Source organism: Lipotes vexillifer, unplaced genomic scaffold (assembly GCF_000442215.2).
Source record: "Lipotes vexillifer unplaced genomic scaffold, Lipotes_vexillifer_v1.1 scaffold988, whole genome shotgun sequence".
In the NCBI taxonomy this organism is placed as follows: Eukaryota; Metazoa; Chordata; class Mammalia; order Artiodactyla; family Lipotidae; genus Lipotes; species Lipotes vexillifer.
The window spans coordinates 2,111,531-2,134,680 of NW_006797916.1; the positions used below are offsets into that span (position 1 = coordinate 2,111,531).

The 23,150-nt window shown below is 53.4% G+C and overlaps 1 protein-coding gene across 1 annotated transcript in view; it reads left to right on the forward strand.

Annotated features, from left to right (window-relative positions):
- The window catches only part of FARP2 (FERM, ARH/RhoGEF and pleckstrin domain protein 2), an 82,131-nt gene that overhangs the window by 46,213 nt on the left and 12,768 nt on the right, over positions 1-23,150 (forward strand). The window contains exons 8-20 of the mRNA XM_007469970.1: positions 1,062-1,157; positions 3,209-3,372; positions 3,706-3,774; positions 4,306-4,363; positions 6,546-6,775; positions 6,936-7,606; positions 9,020-9,151; positions 15,741-15,890; positions 17,156-17,316; positions 21,375-21,464; positions 21,837-21,970; positions 22,350-22,442; positions 22,550-23,039. Of these exons, the coding sequence (XP_007470032.1) occupies positions 1,062-1,157; positions 3,209-3,372; positions 3,706-3,774; positions 4,306-4,363; positions 6,546-6,775; positions 6,936-7,606; positions 9,020-9,151; positions 15,741-15,890; positions 17,156-17,316; positions 21,375-21,464; positions 21,837-21,970; positions 22,350-22,442; positions 22,550-23,039 (2,538 nt within the window). The remainder of the gene's footprint in view (positions 1-1,061; positions 1,158-3,208; positions 3,373-3,705; positions 3,775-4,305; positions 4,364-6,545; positions 6,776-6,935; positions 7,607-9,019; positions 9,152-15,740; positions 15,891-17,155; positions 17,317-21,374; positions 21,465-21,836; positions 21,971-22,349; positions 22,443-22,549; positions 23,040-23,150) is intronic.

The window sequence follows — 23,150 nt, forward strand, 5'->3', positions numbered from 1 at the left end:
GGCATCGGCAGGCGGACTCTCAACCACTGCGCCACCAGGGAAGCCCTAGCTTTTTAAATTCCATTCTTCATGATCCTAGAAGGGTTTTCTCCTCGTGTGTTTATTGTCTTTACGTCCCTGTGGACTCATGGGTTTGTATTGTAATCGTACTATCACTAAAGTTATAATTCGGGTTATAATCTGATACTTGATCTGTTGTCATTATTTGTTTTGATCTTTAAATTGACCCACATCAGGGAGTCCCTTCAGGTGGCTCCTGCGCCCTTTTCTTTTTTTTTTAGATTTTTTTGATGTGGACCATTTTTAAAGTCTTTATTGAATTCGTTACAATATTGCTTCTGTTTTATGCTTTGATCTTTTGGCTGCGAGGCATGTGGGATCTTAGCTCCCCAACCAGAGATCGAACCCGCACCCCTGCGTTGGAAGGTGGAGTCCTAACCACTGGACCACCAGGGAAGGAAGTCTCTCCTGTGTCCTTTTGACATTTCCCCATCATTTTTTCAGCACTTGTTTACTTTCTTACACAATAAGATGGTCCAGGTTCCTTTGTTCTTTGCCTGCCCCACCCTGGAAGAGCAAAGGGCCCTGGTCTCCTTAGTGGACACAATTGTTTAGAAGCTGAGGGCTTTGCCCAGTGTGCCCACTCTGGAGAGTCGGGGGTTCAGCCTTGGGTCCGGGTCCCATCCGGCACCTCTGGGATCCCTCCGTCCTTCCCTTCAGTGAGAAACCCAGCTCCGCTCCAGCTCCGCCCTGCCACCACCAGGCCCCTCCCAGCCGCCGTCCTTGCAGTAGGGGGGCTTCAAAAATGTTCACTGTTAACACTGAAAAAAAGAGGTTGTAATAAAGCTTTATCAAAGAAATAAAGTTTTCTTCCTAAAACAGAGAGATTGTGTGCTTAGTATTGACATTTGAATTCAGGGTCTTTCCGAACATAAAGTGTCAGGGGCTTGCTGTGCTTTCCAGCAAGGATGTGACTTAACCTTCTCTGTTTCATGAGAAGTCGTGTGCACGCGTCAGGTTACAGATGTTCCTCAACGGAACGTCTGTGTCCTGAATTCCAGAGCAGCACCAAGATCAACACTTTCAACTGGTCCAGGCTCCGGAAGCTCAGCTTCAAGAGGAAGAGGTTTCTTATCAAACTCCACCCAGAGGTCCATGTAAGTATTATTTTGAGAACTTTTTAAGTTGTAAGAGAATTTACTCTGCTAGAATACTGAGTTTTTAATTACTTCTTTTTAAAATTTATTTGTTTAATTTTGGCTGAGTTGGGTCTTTGTTGCTGCACGTGGGCTTTCTCTAGTTGCAGTGAGCAGGGGCTACTCTAAGTTACGGTGCGCGGGCTTCTCATTGTGGTGGCTTCTCTTGCTGTGGAGCACGGGCTCTAGGGCACGCGGGCTGCAGTAGTTGTGGCTTGTGGGCTCTAGAGCGCAGGCTCAGTAGTTGTGGCGCACGGGCTTCGTTGCTCTGCGGCATGTGGGATCTTCCCAGACCAGGGCTCGAACCCGTGTCCCCTGCACTGGCAGGAGGCTTCTTAACCACTGCACCACCAGGGAAGTCCCTTTAATTGCTTTATATATCATTTCAGCATAACTCACATAAGAATTTAAGGACAGGATTCAGGGCTGGGGACAGGCTTCGGGGTGACCTGCCCAGCAGTTCTCACCTAGAGGGCATATCAGCATCCCCGGGGGCGGCCCCGCCCGAGACTCAGCTGTGGGGTTGGCCTGGGAGAGTGCACATGCCACAGACTCCCAGGGCTGCTGAGAAATGTTGGTCTGTTACAGCCGGTCCTTCTCTGGGTAATAAAAAAGCTGAAATACAGAGTGTTTAGCTGTGATCTGAAGCCCCACAGCAAATCAGTGTTGGAGCTTCTGTCCAGAGTGAAGAGAGGGGCGTTTCCAGTATTCTCATATGTCTTTGATTCAGAAATTGACCCTTTAATGGCTCTAATCGAAGTAGACTTGATTTTCAGAAAATAAAGGTTCCTTTCTTTTGAGGTTGTGGGTCAGTAAGGTAATAATTAAGTATAAATTTACTGAAGTTAGTAAAAAGGGGGAAAAGTAAATGTCTGTACAGTCTGATAGTTGGAAAAATCCAGTATGTCAGACTATTCAAAGATGTTCACATTGTTGCATGTCTGTTGTACAAAGGAAGTTGGGAAATAAAAAGTAGATTAGCTGAGCCGCTGTGGGGTTGAAGCTTAGGAGGCTGGCAGCTTAGACACACTCTAGGCGATCAGAGCTCTGGGCCAATCTGGAGGAGAGGCTTCACCTAAGCTTTTCAAAGGCACTTGATTAGCTTTTGTCAAACCCCAGGGTCATGTGCGGCGTGTAAGTGTGTTTGGTAGAAGGTATGAACAGATAGCTTAATTGTTTTTTACTCGAATATTTCTTCTGCGGATGAGAGAGAAGTATAAGGAATGCCAAAAACATGTACAAAATACAAGTAAAAGGCTGCTTTTTTTTTTTCTCTATAAGTAAAAAAAAAAAAAAAAAAGTTTCTGGCAGTTATTCTGAAAGGACAGGGAAAGAAGAGAATTACTGCTTTATATTCCAAAGCAACTCTTCTTTGGAATAGCATGATATTTCAAAGTTCCGGACTGTGTCTGTCTCTGCACCTGGCAAGGTTACGTTTTATATCCCTAAGCACTTAGATTTTTAAGATTAAACATAGGAGTCAAAGTATTATACTCTTTCTGGAAAGTAATTTGGTAATAATATGTCATAAGGTTCAAAAATGTGCATTGTTTCTGAGCTCAATGTACCATTTCTAGGAATTTATCCTAAGGAATAGCCATGAGAGACAATGCAGTAGTTTCTTCATGGTGGTATTTGTGAGCCTGAAAACCTTGTGTGTCCTGGGCATCTGAAACATCCCAGAAAAACCCCCAGCAGAATGATTGGGTGATAATAGATAAATGCGTCAGCCGGCCTGGAAAGATGCCTTAGTTTCCTAGGTGGGAAAAGGTTACAAAGATAAACTTCAGAATGTTAGCAGTTGTGTAATGGTAGATGGCCACATTTTCCTGATGTTTCTACAATGAATATATACCTTGTGTTTTTCTTCTCTTAAATGTAAATGGAACCAGAAGTCTTTGTATACAACTTTGAGGAAGAAAATGTGCTAATCTTTAACTTTGGAGTAGCCTTTTGCCTTCCTAAATTTTATTCTTGATATAGTAACTCGAACCTTTGTCTTTTGTTCCCAGGGGCCTTACCAGGACACCCTGGAATTCGTGCTGGGGAGTAGGGACGCGTGTAAGAACTTCTGGAAGACGTGTGTAGAGTATCACACCTTTTTCAGACTTTCTGATCAGCCGAAGCCCAGAGCTAGAGCCGTCCTCTTCAGCAGAGGCTCCTCCTTCAGATACAGGTGGGGCAGCAGTGCCAGGCGGGTCTTGGCCTTGTCTGTGGGACTGAGAACCCGAACAGCCTCAGTCAAGAAGGTGGTGTGAATGTTCCAGAGAACTACACACAGACTGCAGCTATTGTAAAACTGGAGAAAGCATAGCAAATAAAATAGTGGGGAAAATAGGCTTCATAAAAACTGTTTAGAAAACTGGTTATGCTTGTTGCAAAGTATAATTTTTAAATGTATATGTAAACTTATGAGAGAGGATGGGCAAGTCTTACTTTGCTTTTGTGAAAAATTAATGCTGTGAATTACTGTTTATTCTTTTCTTTAAAATCTGATTTTTTTTCACAGTGGAAGAACTCAGAAGCAACTAGTGGATTATGTCAAAGATGGTGGGATGAAGGGGATTCCGTATGAAAGGTAAATTTTCTCATCTTCGTGATGAAAAGTGTAGGCTTTTAAAATTAACATTTTAAATACTTTAACCTGTATGTGAATAAAAATCACTTCAAATATGTAAACGTGTATTTTGACACTTGAGTTCTGTTTCTTTTATTTATTTTAATGGTAATAGGTTTGTATTTTACAGTTATTTACAGTTATTGTGTACAGATACAGATAATGCTTTTTGGTTCTAGTCTGTATCACTTAGCTTAGATGTAATGTTTTTACATAGCATGGTAAACTTTGAATCTGAAAATTCATGTCGTTGCTTTGCATGTGGAGCTTTTCCTTCAGTGTGAAGGGGATAATTTCACCTCTTCTGGACGTGTATTTTTTGTTTGAGTGCTTGTTTTCTGTCATCCTGCCATTCCTAGTTAGGTGCCTCGTGTTAACAGAGGCTTGGCCACATTTTTATGCGAGTCCTTCTTGCAGCACAGCATGTGCTGCTTTAGAAACAGGGCTCGGGCGAGGAGGGCTGGGGGCTCACAGCCTGTTCTCTGTTTGCAGAAAACACAGCAAGACCCGGATGTCTCTCCGCGCCCTAAATGCCAACTTGCCGAGGCAGGTCAGTCCTTCTGCGTAAAACGTACACGATATAATCACCTGTCCTCTTTGGGGAAATAATCTGGCAATGTTGTAACAGGAGTCCTAAAATTAGCTTTGTCACTTGTGTGGAAATTCCAATCCTGGGACCCTGTTTGCAGAAAGGAGTCCTGAGTGAAGAGAATGCTCTGTGCATTGAGATGGGTGACAGTGTTGTTTGTCATTCGAGAAATCCTAGCGCCCACCGTCTGTGCCGGGTGAGTCACTGGCAGTTCTGGGCGTGTCCACGTGAGGCGCTACTCAAGACCCTTTTAAAATCTCGTTTCGGGAGAATAGCGCACGAGCAGGACGCGCCCAGAAAATATCAGTACGTGAAAGTAGCAGGGTGCAAAGCAGCCTGGGTCACATCCTCATTTTGATTTAAAGAGAGAAGTGTATGCACAGCATCAAACATGATCTCTGAGCGACTGGATCCAGGCAGTTTTTATCTTCTCTTTGTGCTTCTCTCTATGTATTTTTTCTTCTCTTTGTGCAGTGGACACAGTGCTTTTTGTTGTCAGGAAAACAACTGAGAAATACCTACTTCTATAACAGTGCAAAGTGAGGTTAAATGCCAGCTTAGGGAGGTGATTTGCTTCATGAAGCCGTGCTCACTGAGTGGATCTTTTACTATTATCTTAAGGGTGAAAAGCAGGAAACAAATGTATATGCCTGTGTGTTTGACATGATCACAGCTGTATTAAAACAGATACACACAGGTGCCCACAAACACTCACAGGAGACGTTTGGCCACAGAGTCCCAGACGTGACGGTTCTGTGTTGCGAGGCCAGGACGTCAGTTACTCTGTGTTTCAGGTCTGCTTCTCTGCTCTCTCTCCCTGTGTTCACATTTGCGTGTTGACTGCCACATGCAAGTATATTTTTACGGAGAATCTTGCTCTTTTCATGTACTGTTATTTCATAACTTTCTATGTGCAGCTGTATAGTTTCATGTTTTACATTTTTATTGCTGCACAGAGTTGATTTTCGTGGACAGTTGTCGTTTGTACTGTTAAAGTATTTCCAGGAGCTACACTTGTATCTCATATATTAAAGCTCGTGTGTCCTAAATTTTTTTTAATCGGGTCTTTTAAATATCAACATTCTTTAACTCTTCTAGGTACATTTTCTATTTTGGAATTCCTTGTTAAATCAACTGAAATTAAAAGAACTTATTTTTGTTTCTTTAACAAAGTTCAAATTTGTGAGTAGTCTAAAAGTTACACTTAAGCTTTCAGTTCTCTGATGCTGTCTTTTAAAAGTCACAGAGAATATGGAATATGGTCGATGATTAGGAAAAAGCCACGTGGTAGACACACGACAAGGGATTAATCTTACGGGTCGCGAGCTGCCGCTTTGTCTGAAGGGGTGGTCGCTGTGCTGCTGCTGCTGCTCTGCTTTGGTCTGACCGCCCCCTTGTGATGTTGAGTGCCGGTGTGACATGGCTGTGTCTCGGTGACACGTGAGTGGGAAGGGCTGCTCCGTGTCCCTGAGTGTGGGACCGTGAGCCAGGATGCAGCGCAGGCGCCCGGCGTGACGAGCAGCCCCTCCCAGCACCCCGCGCCCCCTTCGTGAGCCTCTTTCTGCTCATACGCGGGGCCGCTCCTGCGCCTCTGAGATGCCTGGGGCTCCTGTGCACGGCGTGGGCAAGGAGCTCCATGTGCGGACCTGGCCCTTGCTGCCCGGGCGGTGTGTGGATGCACTGATGCCTTTTGTCCCCCGGTGACCCCTGGCAGGGTGGGGGAGGGCGCCTGGGTAGCTGAGTGGGGCAGCTCACCCCTCCTCCAGCTGCCCAGCCCCAGGGGAGCAATGATGCCCAGAGACAGCCCCAGGCAACTTCAGGGTGACCCGGGTGCCAGGGAGACTCAGGGCCTTTAGTGGTGGAAATGGCCTTTCTTGTAGACAGGTCACACCTAACGCAGAGAAAAAAGTGGACTTACGAGGGACCTAACTAGATCCTGGGTCCGTTTGAAATCCTGTCTGCATTTACAGATCTTCAGTTCTAAAAGGAAAGGTCTGACCTGCTGCCCTCCTTTGTAGCAGCTGTGACAGAAATGTGTGGGTGCGGCTGTGCTCATCTGGGCCCAGTTAGCTCTGCGACTTCCCAGCAGTAATTGCTCATTTCACACGTTCCTTTTTCTCTTCTCCTGATTTGATCCCCAGAGCATCTTGTTCACCGAGGGCACGAGGACTCCCGCGTCCCCGTCTTCAACAAGTGCCTCCTTCTGTTCGGGCCCCGCCTCCTCTCCAGCCCCCATGGGCCTGCTCGGTTCCAAGGACAGCAGCGGCTCCCCGACGGGGCCCCCGGCTCCCAGCGCCAGGTGGCCAGCTGCAGAGAGGAGCGGAGTGGCCGCAGCCCCACCCCCCGGGCCGCCTGCATTCCAGCCTTGCCAAGGTGTCGGGTCGGGTCGGGGCATGTGGAGCTGTGGCCCCAGCAGTACTGAGGGGCTGAGTCACGCCACCCTAGGCCTAGACGCAGGGGGGGCCGGCAGGGGGCGTGTGGGTCACCGTGGCCATGGTGAGGGTGCCTTGACCGTGGGCCCTTCCCCTTCCAGGGGAGCGCCCACTTGTGGCCTGCAGAGCCTCCGGGGGGGCCCTGTTTTCACATTGACAAGCACCCAGCTGCCGGCGTTCGAGGAGTTCAGAGATGGCGGCTTGGCAGACATCTCCTTCTTTGCCGGAGGCTCTGAGGCCTTTCCTTTCCCCTTTGGCAGTCTGCGCCCGCAGGCCCTGCTGTGTGGCCGTCTGGGGTCTGCCCCGTCCAGCCCAGAGGGGTCCTCCCCGGAGCCGGCCCGTGGGAGTGGGGCGCGCGGCTTTGAGTCCGAGGAGGAGGGCAGCCTCGGCGACGCGCACCCCGCCGACACCTCGGAGCTGCTGGAGGTGAAGGCGCAGGCCAGCCTGATGCAGCGCCTGCTCAGCCCGTCCGCCGCCAGCTCGCTCCGGCTCCACCGGTCCGAGACCAGCTCCCTCAGCAATGCACCGCTGCCCGGCAGCCTGTCTGCACACACGCCTGGCTCTGCCGCCCAGTCCGAGGCCAGCTCCATGGCCAACTTCCCCGCCTGCTCGGTCCGCTCCGAGGCCAGCTCGGCCTTCCATTTCTCGGACATCATCGACCAGTTAGAGCAGCTCAGCTGCCCGCCCACGACGGCCGAGGACCCGAGCGGCTCCGACACAGACTCGTGGGGCTCCGAGGCCGAGGCCCCCCTAGACGTGAGCCTCTTCTTCGGTGACCCCTTTGCTCAGACAAGGGGAGAGAGAGTCCTTTTCGATCTGCAGAGGAACATAAAGAACTTGACTCCTGGAGAGCAGGTCGATGAAAACCTGTCCTGACCGTTCCCGGCTTCCCTCCTGGGTGACCCTCACCTGCTCGGAGGGTGAGGGCTCAGGTTGTCGGCTTTCGATACAGAAAGCAATTTGTGGTCACGGCTAGTTATTCTTTTTTCACCCTAATTCTCTGATTGATTGTTCTGTTTGGAATGCCAAAAAATTAAAATTTGCGCTTGGAGCGGTGTTAAAAGCTGTGCAGCGGGTTTAAAATGGATGAGTCTCTCCAGCTCATCCTTCGGGGCTGGTCATTTAGCCTTTGCAGCTTTATTCTTCTGGCATTTGCTTTGATACAGCAGAAATGGTGCTATGTGTTTTGAATGTTACACGGTTCTGATTCATGTTGACCTTTAATGGAATGTGCCTTATGCCTGTTGCTGCTTTTTAAGGTGAGGTGTGCGGCCTATGATTAATTATGATGAAGGTTTTGTCTGATTTGACTGCACAAAATCTTGAGTAGGCCCCACAGGACCCAAATCCTGGGGAGGGCAGCGGGGGCTGCGGCCTCCTTGTGCTGTGGTCTGGGACTGCCCAGGGCGGGCTCAGTGCCCGAGGCTTGGTTGCGTCCATGACTTAGGATCCAGGAACCGTGCTTGGAGAGGCGTTGGTTTAACCTGCGGTGTAAGCGGGACTGTGTCCTTTCCACCTTCCTTGGGGGACACCACGTACTCGGTTGCAGGGAAGGCAGAACCAGACACACCAACCGGCCCAAGAGGCATGGCATTGGCTCCCGCCGGCCAGCCGTTTCCTTGGGGCCGACGGGGGCTTGTTCCCTGTGGGGACTGGGCACCCGGGGCCTCCCCAAGCTGCAGGGTGCTTGGCCTTTTGTAGCAATAGTGTCTCCTCCGGTCAGGTGTGCACCCGACACAGCTGCGGGCTGATTCTGATAGACCCCATCCACACGCATCCATCCAGAGGCCTTGGGCAAGGTCATGTGTGCGGACAGGCCAAGGTGGCTGTGCCCCTGCGGGCACTGCGCTCCACACCCCGCGGATGTGGGGCCAGCGCTCAGCACAGGCTGCATGGCCGGGCCCCTCGGGGGCTGAATTTGTCACCGAGTCCATGGACTGGGTCTTGTGCTTCCTTCCCAGTCTCACCTGGTGGAGCAGCGCTGTGTTTAAAGGTTAGTTTTCTTCCTGAAAGTCCCATCCTTGCCGTGTGTGTGGACCCCGTTCCCGGCGGCCGCGTGGAGATGCCGGGGCTTCCCTGCAGGCTCGGTCGCCGTCTGTCGATGGTGTCAGTTGGGTACCAGCAGGGGCTTCAGCCTAATGGGCCAGTACTTTCCATCCTCGCAGCTGCCTTACCGCCGCGCCAGGTCCCTCGTGGCTCCGGTCCCGGGACGTTCACACCCGCCGCCCCCGCACCTCCCAGGCCACGGGTCCGTCTGCATTGGTGCTGACTGGCCAGCGTCTGTGGAGAGACTGTGTGACCATGACCGACGTCACTAGTGAGGATGGCACGTCTGGGACATTTTGTGTCACTGAAAAGACGCACCGTGGGTGTGTGTGGCAAGGAACTGATACAGACGCTGTCCATCCAACGCTTTTCCTGAATCTTAGTTGACACGACGGCTGCCTCTGTCCTTGGTCGGTTGTTGTCTCCTGACTGTGCCCACCGACGCTCCTAACTAACAGAGTGTCCTTTTGTCTTTAAAGCAGCCCGTCCTGGTGTCTGGGCAGAAAGTCTGAGCCAGCAGAGCAGCCGGGGCTACAGGATAGGGGGCCTGGGGTGGGGGTGGGGGTAGGGGTGTGGTCGTCGTCACATGTCGAAGAATCTGAATAAGTCCTGTTCTCAGACGTTTTACTGGACCTTCCTGTTAAAGGTTTTGTCTTGTTTTTTCAAAGAAACTTCTTTTTCTGGGGATAATTTTCTAGCTTTTGTTTAGACAGTTTTCAGGATATGCAGAAGCGGAAAGAGGCGTATCAGGAGTGAAGCCCAAGCCTGTTGGGCGGGGCCGTCCTGTGTCCGCCCCCACCATGTCCCCCCGGGTGTTGTCCCCCTCCTATAAAGCGGGCCTGATGCGCTGACGACCTTCCTCAGCGCTCATGTGTCTCTGAAACGTAAGGTGCCTCCTCACTGGCCCCACACAGACGTCACCCCACAAGGTGGACGAAGCGCTGGCCGACGTCTGGTTTGCTCAAATCGGGATCCAGACCCGGTCCGCGTGCTGCTCAAGGCCGAGATAGCACATCTGTCTCGTCTTTCTCTTTCCCATTTGTGCCGGTGACTTGCAGGGAAGCCGAGCGGCCTGGGCTGTTGTCGGTCTGCCCCTGGAGGCAGCCCTGGAGGCTGGACCTGCAGCTGCATTGACTGCTGACCCTGACCCCCTGTTCCATGCATGGGCAGCGCGGCTCTAGAACGAGCCCAGCATCCCAGACGCTCTGTGGACACTGCTGGTGAAGGTGTTATTTTCAGATTCAGGGTTAGCTTTTTGCTCAGATTTGGAGAAATTCTGAACAACTTTCCTTTTCCAGAGTGTTCACGATATGTTTAATTTTACAGCTTTCCTTTTATATTGAAACCATTTCTTTCACATCAGTTGTGGCTTCTTTGGACTCTGCCCACAGCCCTTCTGCCCCTTCACTCGAGTGGGAGGAGCCCCTCCCGGAGGGGACCCTTCGGCAACCAGGAAAGTGAGCCTGAAAGATCCTACAGGTCTTGTCTTTCTGCTTGTAGCCCAGGCAGTGGCACTGTCGTGTTCTGTCTAGTAAGAGCTGGTTTACAGGAAACATTAAAATATCCAGAATGGTTCTGAGTGAGGCCAGCAGCAGGCCTTTGCTGGGTTTGCTGAAGGCTGTTCATTGTGATTGCCTTTTCTTTGAGAAACGTGTTATGCGGTGTCACCACCTTGGAAGGGTGGCCCCGTAGACCCGGATTACAGGATGAATGTGCAGATTGGCATGGGACCCACAGGCTTGGGAGCAGCCCTTCTCACGCCGGCGCCGGCCGCTGAGAGCTCGCGGCCACGGTGCGCTTTGCTCCGCCCGCGGGGGAGCCGGCACTGTCACCGCAGCCCAGAGGCGGTGCCCGCGGTCCCCGCCAAGTCCCCTGGAGTGACGCACTCCGCTTATATGGACTGTTTATGTTTACTAGCTGTCAAGTCTATGATTGTCTTTCCGTTTCCAGGGTCTAACAACAGCACAGCCTCACGTTAGTCAGGTTGACAGCACTAAAGCAGGAAACGGCGCGTCCCGTGTGTGCCTTTTCACATCACACAGGAACTCTCTCAGTGCGGGGTTAGAGTAGGATTCCTTTTTCCAGTTAACACGCGTTTTGTTTTGTTTTTTTTAAAATATGGAACGCTTCACCTATTTGCGTGTCATCCTTGCGCAGGGGCCATGCTAATCTTCTCTGTATCGTTCCAATTTTAGTATATGTGCTGCCGAAGCGAGCACAACATGCGTTTTTAAAATGGTAGTAAGGATGGAGGGGCGGGCAATGAAAACCGCACAAAGAAGATTAACGTGGAGAACTTTGATCATCCCCGAGGTCGTCACTTTGCAAAGTCCTTTAATTGCTCTGGTGCTGTGGGTGTGGTTTTCACTGCAGGCACCTTCTCACCTGCTGCCCTGGAGGGGTGGCTGAGCACCAGGCGTGCTGTGCTTCTGGCCGTCACCCTGTGTGTGTGTGACAAGGGATGCCGGTTGCGCGTCCTCAGGGTGTGCTGTTCCCTCCCGGTTCAGGCAGCACCAGAAAGAAATCCATTCTTGGAACAATTGCTTCGTAGGTGAAAATGTTAACGTTCTCTCAGGCACTTAAAGTTGGGCATTTCAGTGTCTGTTCTCAAGGCCATGGATTCACTCGTGGGATTGCGCCCCGGCCCCTGTCCTGAAGTGACAGAGCTTGTCGCGGCTGGCCGGGGCGCGGGGGCCGCTGTGGGACTGTCTCTCCACGCGGCGCCCTGTCCGCCGTGACCCTGGATGCTGTCTTTTGCATGAACGTAGCTATGTCCCCGGGAATGAGAAGAGGGGGTGGCATTTCCCTGTGAACCAGAACTCGTTCATTCTTTAAAGACACATTGACGTTGCCTGGTTTGTGGTTCTTGAAAGTTTGTTTCCCGTCGAAATTGCCGTTTATAAATTTTCAGATATGTACTAATTCAGAACTCTTTGTTTACTCAATAAAATAAGGGAATATTTGCTATGGATTTTGATGGCTTTTTTAGCTTCCTTTCCCTCTACTTGCGTACAGTTTTGATTTACACCCATGGAAGGTTATCTCGTGTCAGGTGAACCCCTGAAACAGCCCTGTATCTTTTCACATCACCACCGACATCTGTCTTCAGAGGCAGTTGGCCCCGTGGAGCCCACAGGCTGTCTCATGCCGGCCGTGGGTGGCGATGCCCCTATGGAAGGCCAATCAGGGAAGTGCCTTGCTTTTCTCAGCGGCCCCGCTCGGGCCTGTCGTGGCCCCTGTGGTCAGTGTGCAGAGGGGGATGTAGGAGAGCCGGTGGTCTGCTGGCTCTGGGCCCGCACGAGCCTCCAAGGTGCCGGCTGAGAGCAACACTGTTGGCAGCTTTGGGGTTGAACTGCACGGTCCTTGGGCTTATAGTGCACAGAACACGTGCTATTGGCTTCTTAACTCTGAAAATGAGACCGTTTTATTGCCTTTTCCCCGCAGTCAGCTAGACCCCACCTGATAAAATCCCTGGCGCGAAGTGTGGCAGCTGCTCAGATTCTGAACTGGCCTTTCCTCCTGGACCCCCTCTCGGCTGCCGCGAGCTTCTGCTGTGTCCACGGAGCTGTCCGCCTCTTCAGCCCCTCTCAGGCCTCGGGGCTGCCCCACTCCTGTGCAGCGGCTGCAGCAAGCCGGCTGAGGATGGGGTGCTCGGGACAGCGCAGGCCCCTCGGGGTGGGGGCCGGGCTCCCTCTGGGGTCTCGAGGCAACTGGCGCCCGGTGTGATGGGGGTGGGAGGCGGCTGGCAGCGTCTAGAAAGGCTCCTGTTGGCATGAACTCCCTGGGGGACCCCCCCTTAGAGCAGAGGACAGTGGATCACTGGGGTCTCCATTTCTTCCGCCATCACACCGGCCCGTCCTTCACTGACGCCCCCCCACTGCCGTCACCCCCGCGGAGATGAGGTGGCGACACCTCCATGATGAACCCAGTGGATGCACAGGGTGACCAGTTAGGAGGGTAAAAGTTGTGTGGCCTTTACTTCCAAGAACGTTCACTCAGGCTGCACCTCCTTCCAAACACACGTCACCTCCACACTTCCTAGTTTACTTGAATAGTTTGTTTCAGGGCCCTTGCCTCTGTCGCTCCAATAGTTCAGAAGATCCATAAGTCACAGCTTCTCAAACTTTAGACAAAATGTGTCATTTATTAGAACAAGGACGCGCACCCTGGACCACCTACACGTGTCACGCAGAGGAGACCCCACACCTGGCGGGCGTCATCCAGACAAGTGGCCCAGAGTGTGAATGAGGTGTAGGTTGGCACCCGCGTTTCTCTCAACGAGGAAGGAGTCTTGTTTGCTTAGAAGGAAACAGGAGAAGACTCGAGAAAATGCCCGTGGGTGCGTCGTGTGTGTAGACGTCACCCCGAGTCTCAGGTGGCCACAGCCACTTCCATACTGAGCCGTCACAGCCCTGGGAGACAGATGAACACACAGCAGGAAGAAGTGGTGAGCTGGGCCTTGGGCCCCTCGGAGTAGCCACTTCTTTACCTCCAATTTTTATTTTATGAACCATGTTTCCTATAAGAGAGACTCGTGACGTCCTAGTTCAGAAGTGGAGCCAGACGTGGTTTCCTGCGACTCATCAGGGTCACGTTTACCAGCGTGCTTTGGAAAAATCAGCTTTTCCCTTTTCTTATGGGATTAGTGGTCACTGTTCCAGCCATAGAGGGAGCTTCTAGATCTTACACTCCCTCCATCTTGTTAACCTTCAAACTTGACCTTGAACTCTCCAAACTGGAGCTGACTCTTGCTCCGCTGTAAGGCAAAAAGTTTCAAAATTGTTCATTTTATTACAGAGTTTTGAAGAAGAGAATTTAAAGGTATGAAATAAAAGTAGCTGAGCTTCCTGTCTAAATGTGATGTTTGTCTTTCATCACCTGGTCAGACGATAAGGAGGTTACACAAAGCACAGTACTGTGCTTCTCAGAACGATGTCAAAAATTATCAGAGGGATATTTAGAAATGCTTGGAAATAAAGAATGCCACAAAGAAAATCATCTCCCAGGGTGGCTCACTGCTGACTGACTGAAACGAAAGTTTTACCTTTGCAGTGTTTTGTTGTTGTTGTTGTTGTTTTTCAGTATGCGGGCCTCTCACTGTTGTGGCCTCTCCCGTTGCGGAGCACAGGCTCCGGACGCGCAGGCTCAGCAGCCATGGCTCATGGGCCCAGCCGCTCCGCGACATGTGGGATCCTCCCAGACCGGGGCACGAACCCGTGTCCCCTGCCATCGGCGCCACCAGGGAAGCCCTGCAGTGTTTTTTTGAAGACGGTCAGACCTTGCACCTTTGAGAGCAGAGGCTGCCTGTGAACTCTGGGTGGACAGCAGAAACGGAGAGCTGTCCACCCATCCCAAAGCATTTCCTTTTGGAAGCATTTCCAAACCTGTCTCGTCTGCAAGGATTTGGTGGTTCTCGGTGCCACGGTGGGGCAGTAGCACACCACCTACGTGTGAGCGGGTCCTGTGACTCAGAGCAACATTGACTCCTCCTGGCTATTTGACAGTAGTGGACCTTGGACGCAGAGGTCTGGGTTTACAAACATTTAAGATTCTTCACCATGTCAATTAAGGCTACACATACTCTGTGGCACCTAAAACTTGACATTTAGCATCTTAAAAATGCTTACGCGATCTGCCTGTTGGTGTGCATTCTAATACAGGTCGTTCACGTGGACAGGGCTTTCTAAGGTCAGAGCCTGTCACGCCACCACATGGTCCAGAGCAGCCTTCACGCGCCCCGGCCACTCCTGGAACTGGCCAGCAGAGCCACGGCCCCACGGGCGCGCTCTGGGCGTAGGGCCCGCACGTCACTGGCGTCACAACAGAGAGGCAGTGGCCCGCACGCTCCAGCAACCTCGTTTACTGCCACTTGCTTGAAAACAGCTCCTCGCAGATTTATTCGCTTCATCTCGTAGTGTCTGTGTTGACAGAATTTGATGTAGGTATGATGTATTACGTTTTTATGCGGCTGACAGATTTAATAAAAACAAATGTTTAATGACTGTTTGTGGTGGTTTTTAATCGAGTCACTAAATTGTGAGTTGACAATTTTTGTGAAATAATAAGTACAGTTGTCCCTTGGTATTCACGGGGGATTGGTTCCAGGACCCCACAGATAGCAGAACCCCTGACAGGAAAGTCTCTTATGTGAGATGGCGTCGTATTTGCATACAACCCACCCACGTGCTCCCGGATACTTTAAATCATCTCTCTACATTAGGTACAACACCTAATCCAGTGTAAATGCTCTGTGAATAGTTGTAAATACAATGTAAGATGCTGTGTAAACAGTTGCCAGAGCGGCAAACTCAAGTGTTGCTTTTTGGGGCCTTTCTGGAACGTTCGCCCTCCCCGATATATTCCGTCCTCATTGATTGAGTCTTCAAATGTGGAACCTACAGATGTGAGGGCAGCCTTGTCTACAATGATAATATCAAATGATGGCTTTTAACCTCCCTAGAACCAAAACAGTTTATTCCAGACGAGCTGTTTGTCCCGAGGGGGTCACTTGCTGGGCTTTGTCGGCCCATTTGTCGGCCCCCGAGCCCACCCTGGCCGGGCCTGTCTGCAGCCTTGTCACAGGAGGCTTCAGAGCTAACGCCACCTCCTCACCTGTCACCTTCTGCTATGTAAAAATAAGTCAGGTTTTGCAAGAACTCTGTAGTAAACTGTGCGCTAGCAGCTTTCTGTCGGGCGGGAGGGCTGTGCGGGGCGGGAAGACGCAAGGGTCACCCCGTGGACTTCTCAGAACCAGCGAGGGTGAGCGTCTTGGTTCTCACGCCTTGAGCAACACGCCTGGAAGGATAAGTAGACGACAGCTTATCAGTAGCTTCTACACCTTTTCTGAATTTTCACTGTAGAGGTGTCTCTTTATGCAATTCCGGGCTACACAGGGACACGACGGACCTTGGAGTGTGATCCTGAACAGCTCCGCCGGGAAGCGAGCGTCTTCTGCAGTCAAGGGAGCCGTGCCTCGGGCACAGCCCAGCGCCATCCAGAGCCCTCGGTCGGTAGGCTTGGTCCCCACAGAAGTGACAGTGCAGGCGTGTCGGGGGAGGGGACGTAGGCAGGGCACGCTATTTTAAGGTGGCTTAGCTTATTTTAAATGTGCAATAAAAGCAGATTTTAATAAAACTGGTTCCGATAATTTCACGTTCTTACGTTGTCCAGGTTTTCTAATGTCAGTGAACGTTTCTCTGTGTCTTAAATCTGTGTGGTTGTGAGAATCCCAGAGGAGAGCTCTGCTATCCGGCATTGGTAGCCCATCCCCAGAAGCCCTGGGTGGGGTCCCGGCTTCCCAGAGCTCTGAACTTGTCAATGTGAAAATAAGGGCTCCCTCCCGCCCTCAGGCCACGGTGGAGGGCTGCAGGGGCTTGTGTGTGGCAGCCCAGCCAGCAGGAAGCTCTCTGCACCAACCTGCCTCCTGCACACTTCACGCTTTAGGCTGAATAAGCTAAGTTTGGGGTCTATAAACTGGTCACCGTGGGTAACTGCATTTGGTCCCCAATCACGGTGTGAAAGGATCTCTTTTGAAACCCATTGTGTTACTTCTAGCATTTTGTAAACCGACTTAATAATCATACTTAGAGATAATGGTAGTTTGGGTGTTAAAATGCTATACATTTATAAACGCAAGGTAAATCTCTATCTTAAATTGCTTTTGAACAGTTAAACGTCTCTAAAACTCTGCTTTAAGGTAACTTTCAAACGTGGCGTTTAATAGTTACTAATCTCTCATAGAAAAACATTAGAAATAAACCTCTGAGGATTTTTTTAAATAGAAAAGAGAATTTCTTGATCACAAAATGTTGGATGAAATAGAACGAGGCCAGAATTTTGGCTTCAGTCTGGTCAAGAGCAAACATTATTTTCAGAAGGGGAAAACATTATTAGTTACTTTTGTGGTATGATTCTAGAAATCAGAGTAAAGTCCTTGCTAACGAACAGTTCAAGGAAGCAGAGAACAGTGTGACGCGTGTGAGTTCGGCCTCAGGACACACGTTCTTTTCCAGATAAGTCAGCGTCAGTTTGGCCTCTTACGTGCGCACCCTCCTCCCCGTTGGCTCTATCGTGGCCACATCTTCCCCGGGAACCCAGAGCCCTGGGCCAAGCCGCCCTGGAGGTTCTCTGGGGAAGCGGGCTCTCACTTGTCACCTGTTCTCACCGTTGCTTTATGTCACACTGAGGCCTGCGTGTCCCCGGAAGGGCCTGGTGGCAGATGCTGTCCCTCGGGTCTGCCTTTCTTCATCTCGCTCCATTGCCCGTTCACTTCCAGGCCTTTCCGTGGAGAGTCCTCAGCTTCCCTCCACCCGGAAGACCCCACCGAGCCTGAGCCCACTGGGCCCAGCCGAGCAGGGCTCCTCTCCCCTCCTGAACCCCGTCCTCAGCGACGCTGGCGGAGCCGGGACAGACGACCAGGAAGAGCTGAGACACAAGGTGGGCACCCCTGGGGGGCTTGCTGCTGGGGGCCTGGGCAGCAGGGGCTGGGGGTTCCCCAGTCCTGAGACCCTCCCGCCACCTCCAGGGCGCTCGGGGTCCCTCTGCGCCAAGACGGGCCTCCTCATTCCTTTCGCGTTCCTGGCGCCCGTAGGTTCCAAGTGCGGGGCTGGATCCCGGGGACCTGGGGGCCTCAGCCTCCCCGCTTTGCTGGGAGGAGGCCTGGGGGTCAGGCGAGGCCGTGAGGCTGGGGGCTGAGGCATTCTGGAGGTGCGTCCCAGGGGCTGGGCGTGTGGACTCGCGGGGGAAGAGCGAGGTCGGTAGGCAGAGCGCCAGGGACCAGACAGAGAAACGTGCCCGCTCGCTGGTGAGGCCACAGCCTGAAGCATCGCCAGCGAGGCCCCGGCCCCCCAGATGCACGCTGGGAGACCCCTGGGTTTCCTGATGACTCCCCTGGCAGGTCCTGGAAGCCTCGGCGTCAGCTGGCCAGGCCTTGGGCTCCTGCGTCGGCATCTGACTGCCCAGCTGGGGGTGGGGGTGCGGGGGCACTGCCCAACCCTCCCTTGGAGCCCGTGTGCCAGCTTGCTTCCTGGAACCCCTCCTCCTTCCTGTGTCTCCCACTTACTGTGCTGTTTCTCCTTTTTAATAGAAATTGGTGGGGGCGCACAGTGTTGGGAAGGCCTGAAAGGGAAGGTGGGGTTGCTTCCCTTCCTGTGTGTGGGCACCAGGCTCGGGGCTCTGTGGGGACAAAGCAGGGCCTCTCCCTCTGCCCTGACCTGGGGCCTGTGGGCAGGTCTGCTTGCTGGTATGGCTGGCAGAGCAGCAGCTGTTTTGCTTTCTCTCCACTGAGTTTCCTAAGAGGTGCTCTTTGCTCTGGAAATCAGGGGTTGGCCCTGGCTACCCAGGCTGGCCACCCACCAGCTGCTGCTGACCTCTCTACTGCTGGCGTCCCCTTGGCCCTTGCAGTATCACTGTGACCTCAGCAGTGATGCTGCCGTGGTTGTTTCTGAGCATCTCTCTGGGCATCTTCACCCGCCACGGGAAGAGGAGCTGGTCTCGGGCCTCAGTGGGGACCCAGGCAGGAAACGCTCACTGGCAGCGTGCGTGCGACGTGTCCACAATCCAGACCAGAGCCAGGACCCTTGGCCACAGGGAGATCCGGACAGGGAGGGCCGAAGCCTCCCAGACCAGGACTGTGGGCCTCTTGAGGCAGCTCTGACCCCAGAGAGCTCACTGAGCACACAAGCTCAGTGATTTTTCAGTGGATTTGAAGATGTCATTTTTTAATAGCAAAAAGCCCAGAAAGAAAGAATTGACGAGCATGAAGTTTGGAAAGGCGGCCTGCAGGTGTCCGGGGCGGGACACCAGGAGATGCCGCGGGACTGTGTGGCTGCCAGTGGTGTGGGCAAAGCTGGCATGAGAAGCAGCCCGCGATGCTCCACACACAAGTCCCAGAGGGAGGACAGCAGGACAGGCTGTGAAGGGTCAGGTGGAACCTCCTGGTGTCCCCACGGCTGAGGGGGCGGCTGCCGTAGCAGGGGCCTCCGGGACACACAGGAGGAGCAGCCTCTGCTGCCGCGACCTCCCTAAACTCCCCAGGGCCCCGGGGAGAAGTCTCAGACCCCACGGTGCAAACCCGGCCCCACCTTCCTCCCCGAACGGGTCACCTGCAGACTCGGACCCTCGCCCTGCCGCACTCCTTCCTTCGGCCGACTCGCCACCCCCCACCCCAGACCTTGACCGTCAGGATCACCACCCCTCAGCCTGGCTCACCCTTCCCTACGCCTCCTGACCAGCCCCGGCCCCCAGACACATCCTGGGCCCCGCGCACCCTGATGTGCTCAGATAGGCCCCAAACACCTTGCCTTCCCGCCCCGCCGGTGACCACTTGGCTCACCTTGTCTCCACCCCACCTGCTCCCTTGGTACTTCTGTGCGCTTTGCTGCCCGGCTGGGTCACTTCCCCGGTAGCTGGAGTTGCTTCCTGCCTGGGAGGCTGTCAGCTCGAGGGCAGGGACCTCTGTTCCTGGGCACGTCCCAGGTGCCTGTTGGCACAGCTGCAGACGTGGGAGGGTCTGCCCTAAATCCTCCGCCTGGGGGAAGAGCAACGGGGCGAGCGTGCGGGGATGGAGCAGGACCAGGTGTCCACCAGGTAGGAGAGAGTGGAGGGGAGGCCATGCACCGGGACCTTGACCGAGGCGGAGGCAGCTATCTGAGGTGTGCTCAGGGTGGGGTGGGGCCCTGCAGGGATAAGACACAGCCCCCAGCCCAGGTGGGCATGTGGCCTGTGCTTTGCTGGGAGCGCCGTGCTGCCCTTCCCGCTCCTGAGGGTCCTGTCACCGCTGACTTGCCTGTGGCCCCTGCAGATGGTCAGCGGCCCTGTCGCAGGTTTAAGAGCCCCGGGGCTGGGCCACGTCAGCCAGCCTCGGGTTCTAACCGCCGGCACAGGTAAAACGTACATCGCTTGGCAATTTTAATGACTTTTGTGTGAGTTAAGGCTTAACTGTTGATAATAACACGTCCACGCGTGGGGCATACCTCATATTATTGCGCTCCGCAGGTACTGCTTTTTTTTTTTCTTTCCTACAAATGGAAGGTTTGTGGTGACCCTGTGTCAAGTCTGCCAGCACCACTTTTCCAATAGTATGTGCTCACTTTGTGTCTCTGTGTCACATTTTGATAATTCTCACAGCACCTCAGACTTTTCCATTATTATTATGACTGTTGTGGTATCTGTGGTCAGTGAGCTTTGATTTACTACTGCCACTCACTGAGGGCTCAGATGATGGTTAGTATTTTTAGCAGTTAAGTAGTTTTTAGTTTGTTTTGCTTTTTTTGGCTGCATTGAGTCTTCGTTGCTGCCCCTGGGCTTTCTCTAGTTGTGGGGAGGAGGGGCTCCTCTTTGTTTGGGTGGGCTTCTCATCGCGGTGGCTTCTCTTGTTGCGGAGCATGGGTTCTAGGCGCGCGGGCTTCAGTAGTTGTGGCTCACAGGCTCTAGAGCACAGGCTCAGTAGTTGTGACGCACGGGCTTTGTTGCTCCGCGGCATGTGGGATTTTCCTGGATCAGGGCTCGAACCCGTGTCGCCTGCATTGGCAGGCAGATTCTTAACCACTCCGCCACCAGGGAAGTCCCAATTAAGTAGTTTTTCTTTGGGTTTTTTTTTTTGCGGTACACGGGCCTCTCACTGTTGTGGCCTCTCCCGTTGCGGAGCACAGGCTCCGGACGCGCAGGCTTAGCGGCAAAGGCTCACGGCCCCAGCCACTCCACGGCATGTGGGATCTTCCCGGACTGGGGCACGAACCTGTGTCCCCTGCATCGGCAGACGGACTCTCAACCACTGTGCCACCAGGGAAGCCCCCAATTAAGTAGTTTTTAATTAAGGTATGTACATTGTTTTTTTAGACATAATGTGGGAGTTCCCTGGCGGTCCAGTGGTTAGGACTTGGTGCTTTCACTGCCATGGCCCCAGGTTCAATCCTGGTCAGGGAACTAAAATCCCTCAAGCTGTGCAGCATGGCCAAAAAAAAAAAAGGGAAAGGAACTAAAATCCCTCAAGCTGTGCAGCATGGCCAAAAAAAAAAAAGGGAAAGACACAAGGCCGTTGTACCCTTAATAGACTACAGTATGGGGGAAATGTAATTTTATATGCACTGGGAAACCAAAAAAATTCATGTGACTCACTTCGTTGCAATATTTGCTTTATTGTGGGGGTCTGGAACCCAACCTGCTGTATCTCTGAGGTGTGCCTGTATCTGTGTGTTAAGCAGCTACAGTCCTGTGAGTGATATCTGAACAGTAATTTCATCACAAAACGAGTAATTAGCTTCACTATATGTTGCTGTTTAAACAGCAATTCTTTTCTCAAAATGAATAATATAAAATGAGAAAAACATCTGGGGGAGATACAGCGGGGCTTATATCTTTACTTAGAAGCGACTCTCAGGAAGTGCACGTGAAGATCACGTGACAGCGTTAACTTGAGCAGAAGAGATGGCGCGTTAGGACCGTGGGCGACGTGGCTGGCTGACACACGCTCACGCTGTCTGCACTTCTTGCAGTGTGCGCCCGCGGACGAGGCCTATTTCATAGCAAAGGAGATTCTTGCTACAGAGCGAACATACCTGAAGGATTTAGAAGTTATTACCGTGGTATGAAACCTAAGTCCTTTGTTGCTTTGATTTTCTTAATACTTCTTAAATCTGGGCCAGAGACACAGGATCCCCCCCTGAGAAACGGCTCTTGGCCATCGTGAGACCTGCGTGTGTGTGTATGTGTGCATGTTCTGTTAAATATATTTGCCTTAAAACGTGTCTACGTCAGGTCAGAATATTGGGTGCGATTTTTTGTGAACCTGGGAATATATCCCTTCGAAGCTTTCCACCCAGAATTGCTTTCTTCTGTTGTGAAAACTGGCTGGTCAGCCGTGGCACTGATTTGAGCTGGCCTCGTGGGGGCTCCGGGGCCGGTGCTGCGTGTCGTCAGGGGCCAGGCCCCTTGGTCACCCTGAGCTCTCCCGGCAGTGGTTCCGGAGCGCTGTGGTCAAGGCGGACGCCATGCCTGCGGACCTGATGACCCTGGTCTTCTCCAACATCGACCCCATCTATGAGTTCCACAGAGGCTTCCTGCGCGAGGTGGAGCAGAGGCTGGCGCTCTGGTAACGCCCTGCGTCCCAGCGCCCGCAGGCAGCCCCGCCCGCGCTACCATCCCTGTGCGCGGAGCTTCCCAGCTTCCTAGCTAATTCACAAGGGCCGCTGTTGCACCGAGACAGCCTTAGTCCATAGGTAACATCACTTGCATTCACCCTATTCCGCAGGAGAGGGCAGAAGCAGGTTAAAAGGAGACCCTTTTGCCCGGTCACCACCATTTCGAGGATGGCTGAGATGTGACAACATCTGTCAAGTACGGCCTCGCCCTCAGAGCCTCTCGCTGCAGTTCTTGCTGAGCCTGGGACCCACCATGGCACTGGCAGCAAGCGAAGCGTATCTCACACGCTGTCGCGAGGTTTTGACCGTGTCTGTCCGTCTCCGCTCCAGGGAGGGGTCTTCCAGTGCCCAGGCCACAGGCGACCACCGACGAATCGGGGACGTCCTGCTCAGCAACATGCTTCAGTTAAAGGTAGCGCGGGTGTGCGCGCGGCTCTCGACCTAGCAGCTGGCCGTGTGGACGCCGGCCTCCCCGTCAGGACAGTGTTCCCCTGAGAGTGATGCACAAGCCAGGGCAGCTTTCCCCTCAGGAAGCGCGGCGTCCCGAGAGGACGGCGGACAGGCCAGCCCGCGCTCCGCTCCGAGCGTTATTTCCACGGGGACAGCCCTTCCTCGGGACGCGCCCCGCTCAGGGCAGGTCCTCTGAGAGCCGCCTTGCGCGCAGCGCAGCGCTGGCCGGCACTCTCGTCCCGACACGCTCTCCTCAGGATAAAGCGCGCTCTCCCAGGGCTGCGTCCCGCCGGGCCAGGCTCCCCTCAGAGCCGCGGGCCGGTGCAGCTGCTCCTGCTGAGCGCGCGCCCGTTCCCGGCCTCTCCCGCGGGCCTCGGCGCCCCGGGCGGCGGCGCGGGTCGTGCTTCCAGCGCTCGGCGCTCTCGCGGGACCGGGACGGATGGGGTGGGCGCCGCCAGCTCGTCCCCGAGGCTTCCCGCCGAGGCCCCGCCCCCGAGGCCCCCGGTTTTGGGGGCGGAGGAGCGCGGCGTGAACTTCGGGCCCACACGCACGCGCGGCCGCCGGGGCCCGGCGGGTCCCCCGTGATGCCCACCGAGGCAGACCGGTGTAGGGGGAGACCGGACAGGGGAGGGCGGGGCCCGGGGGCCGCCGCTCAGCCGCCCCCCCGCCCCGCAGACGCTC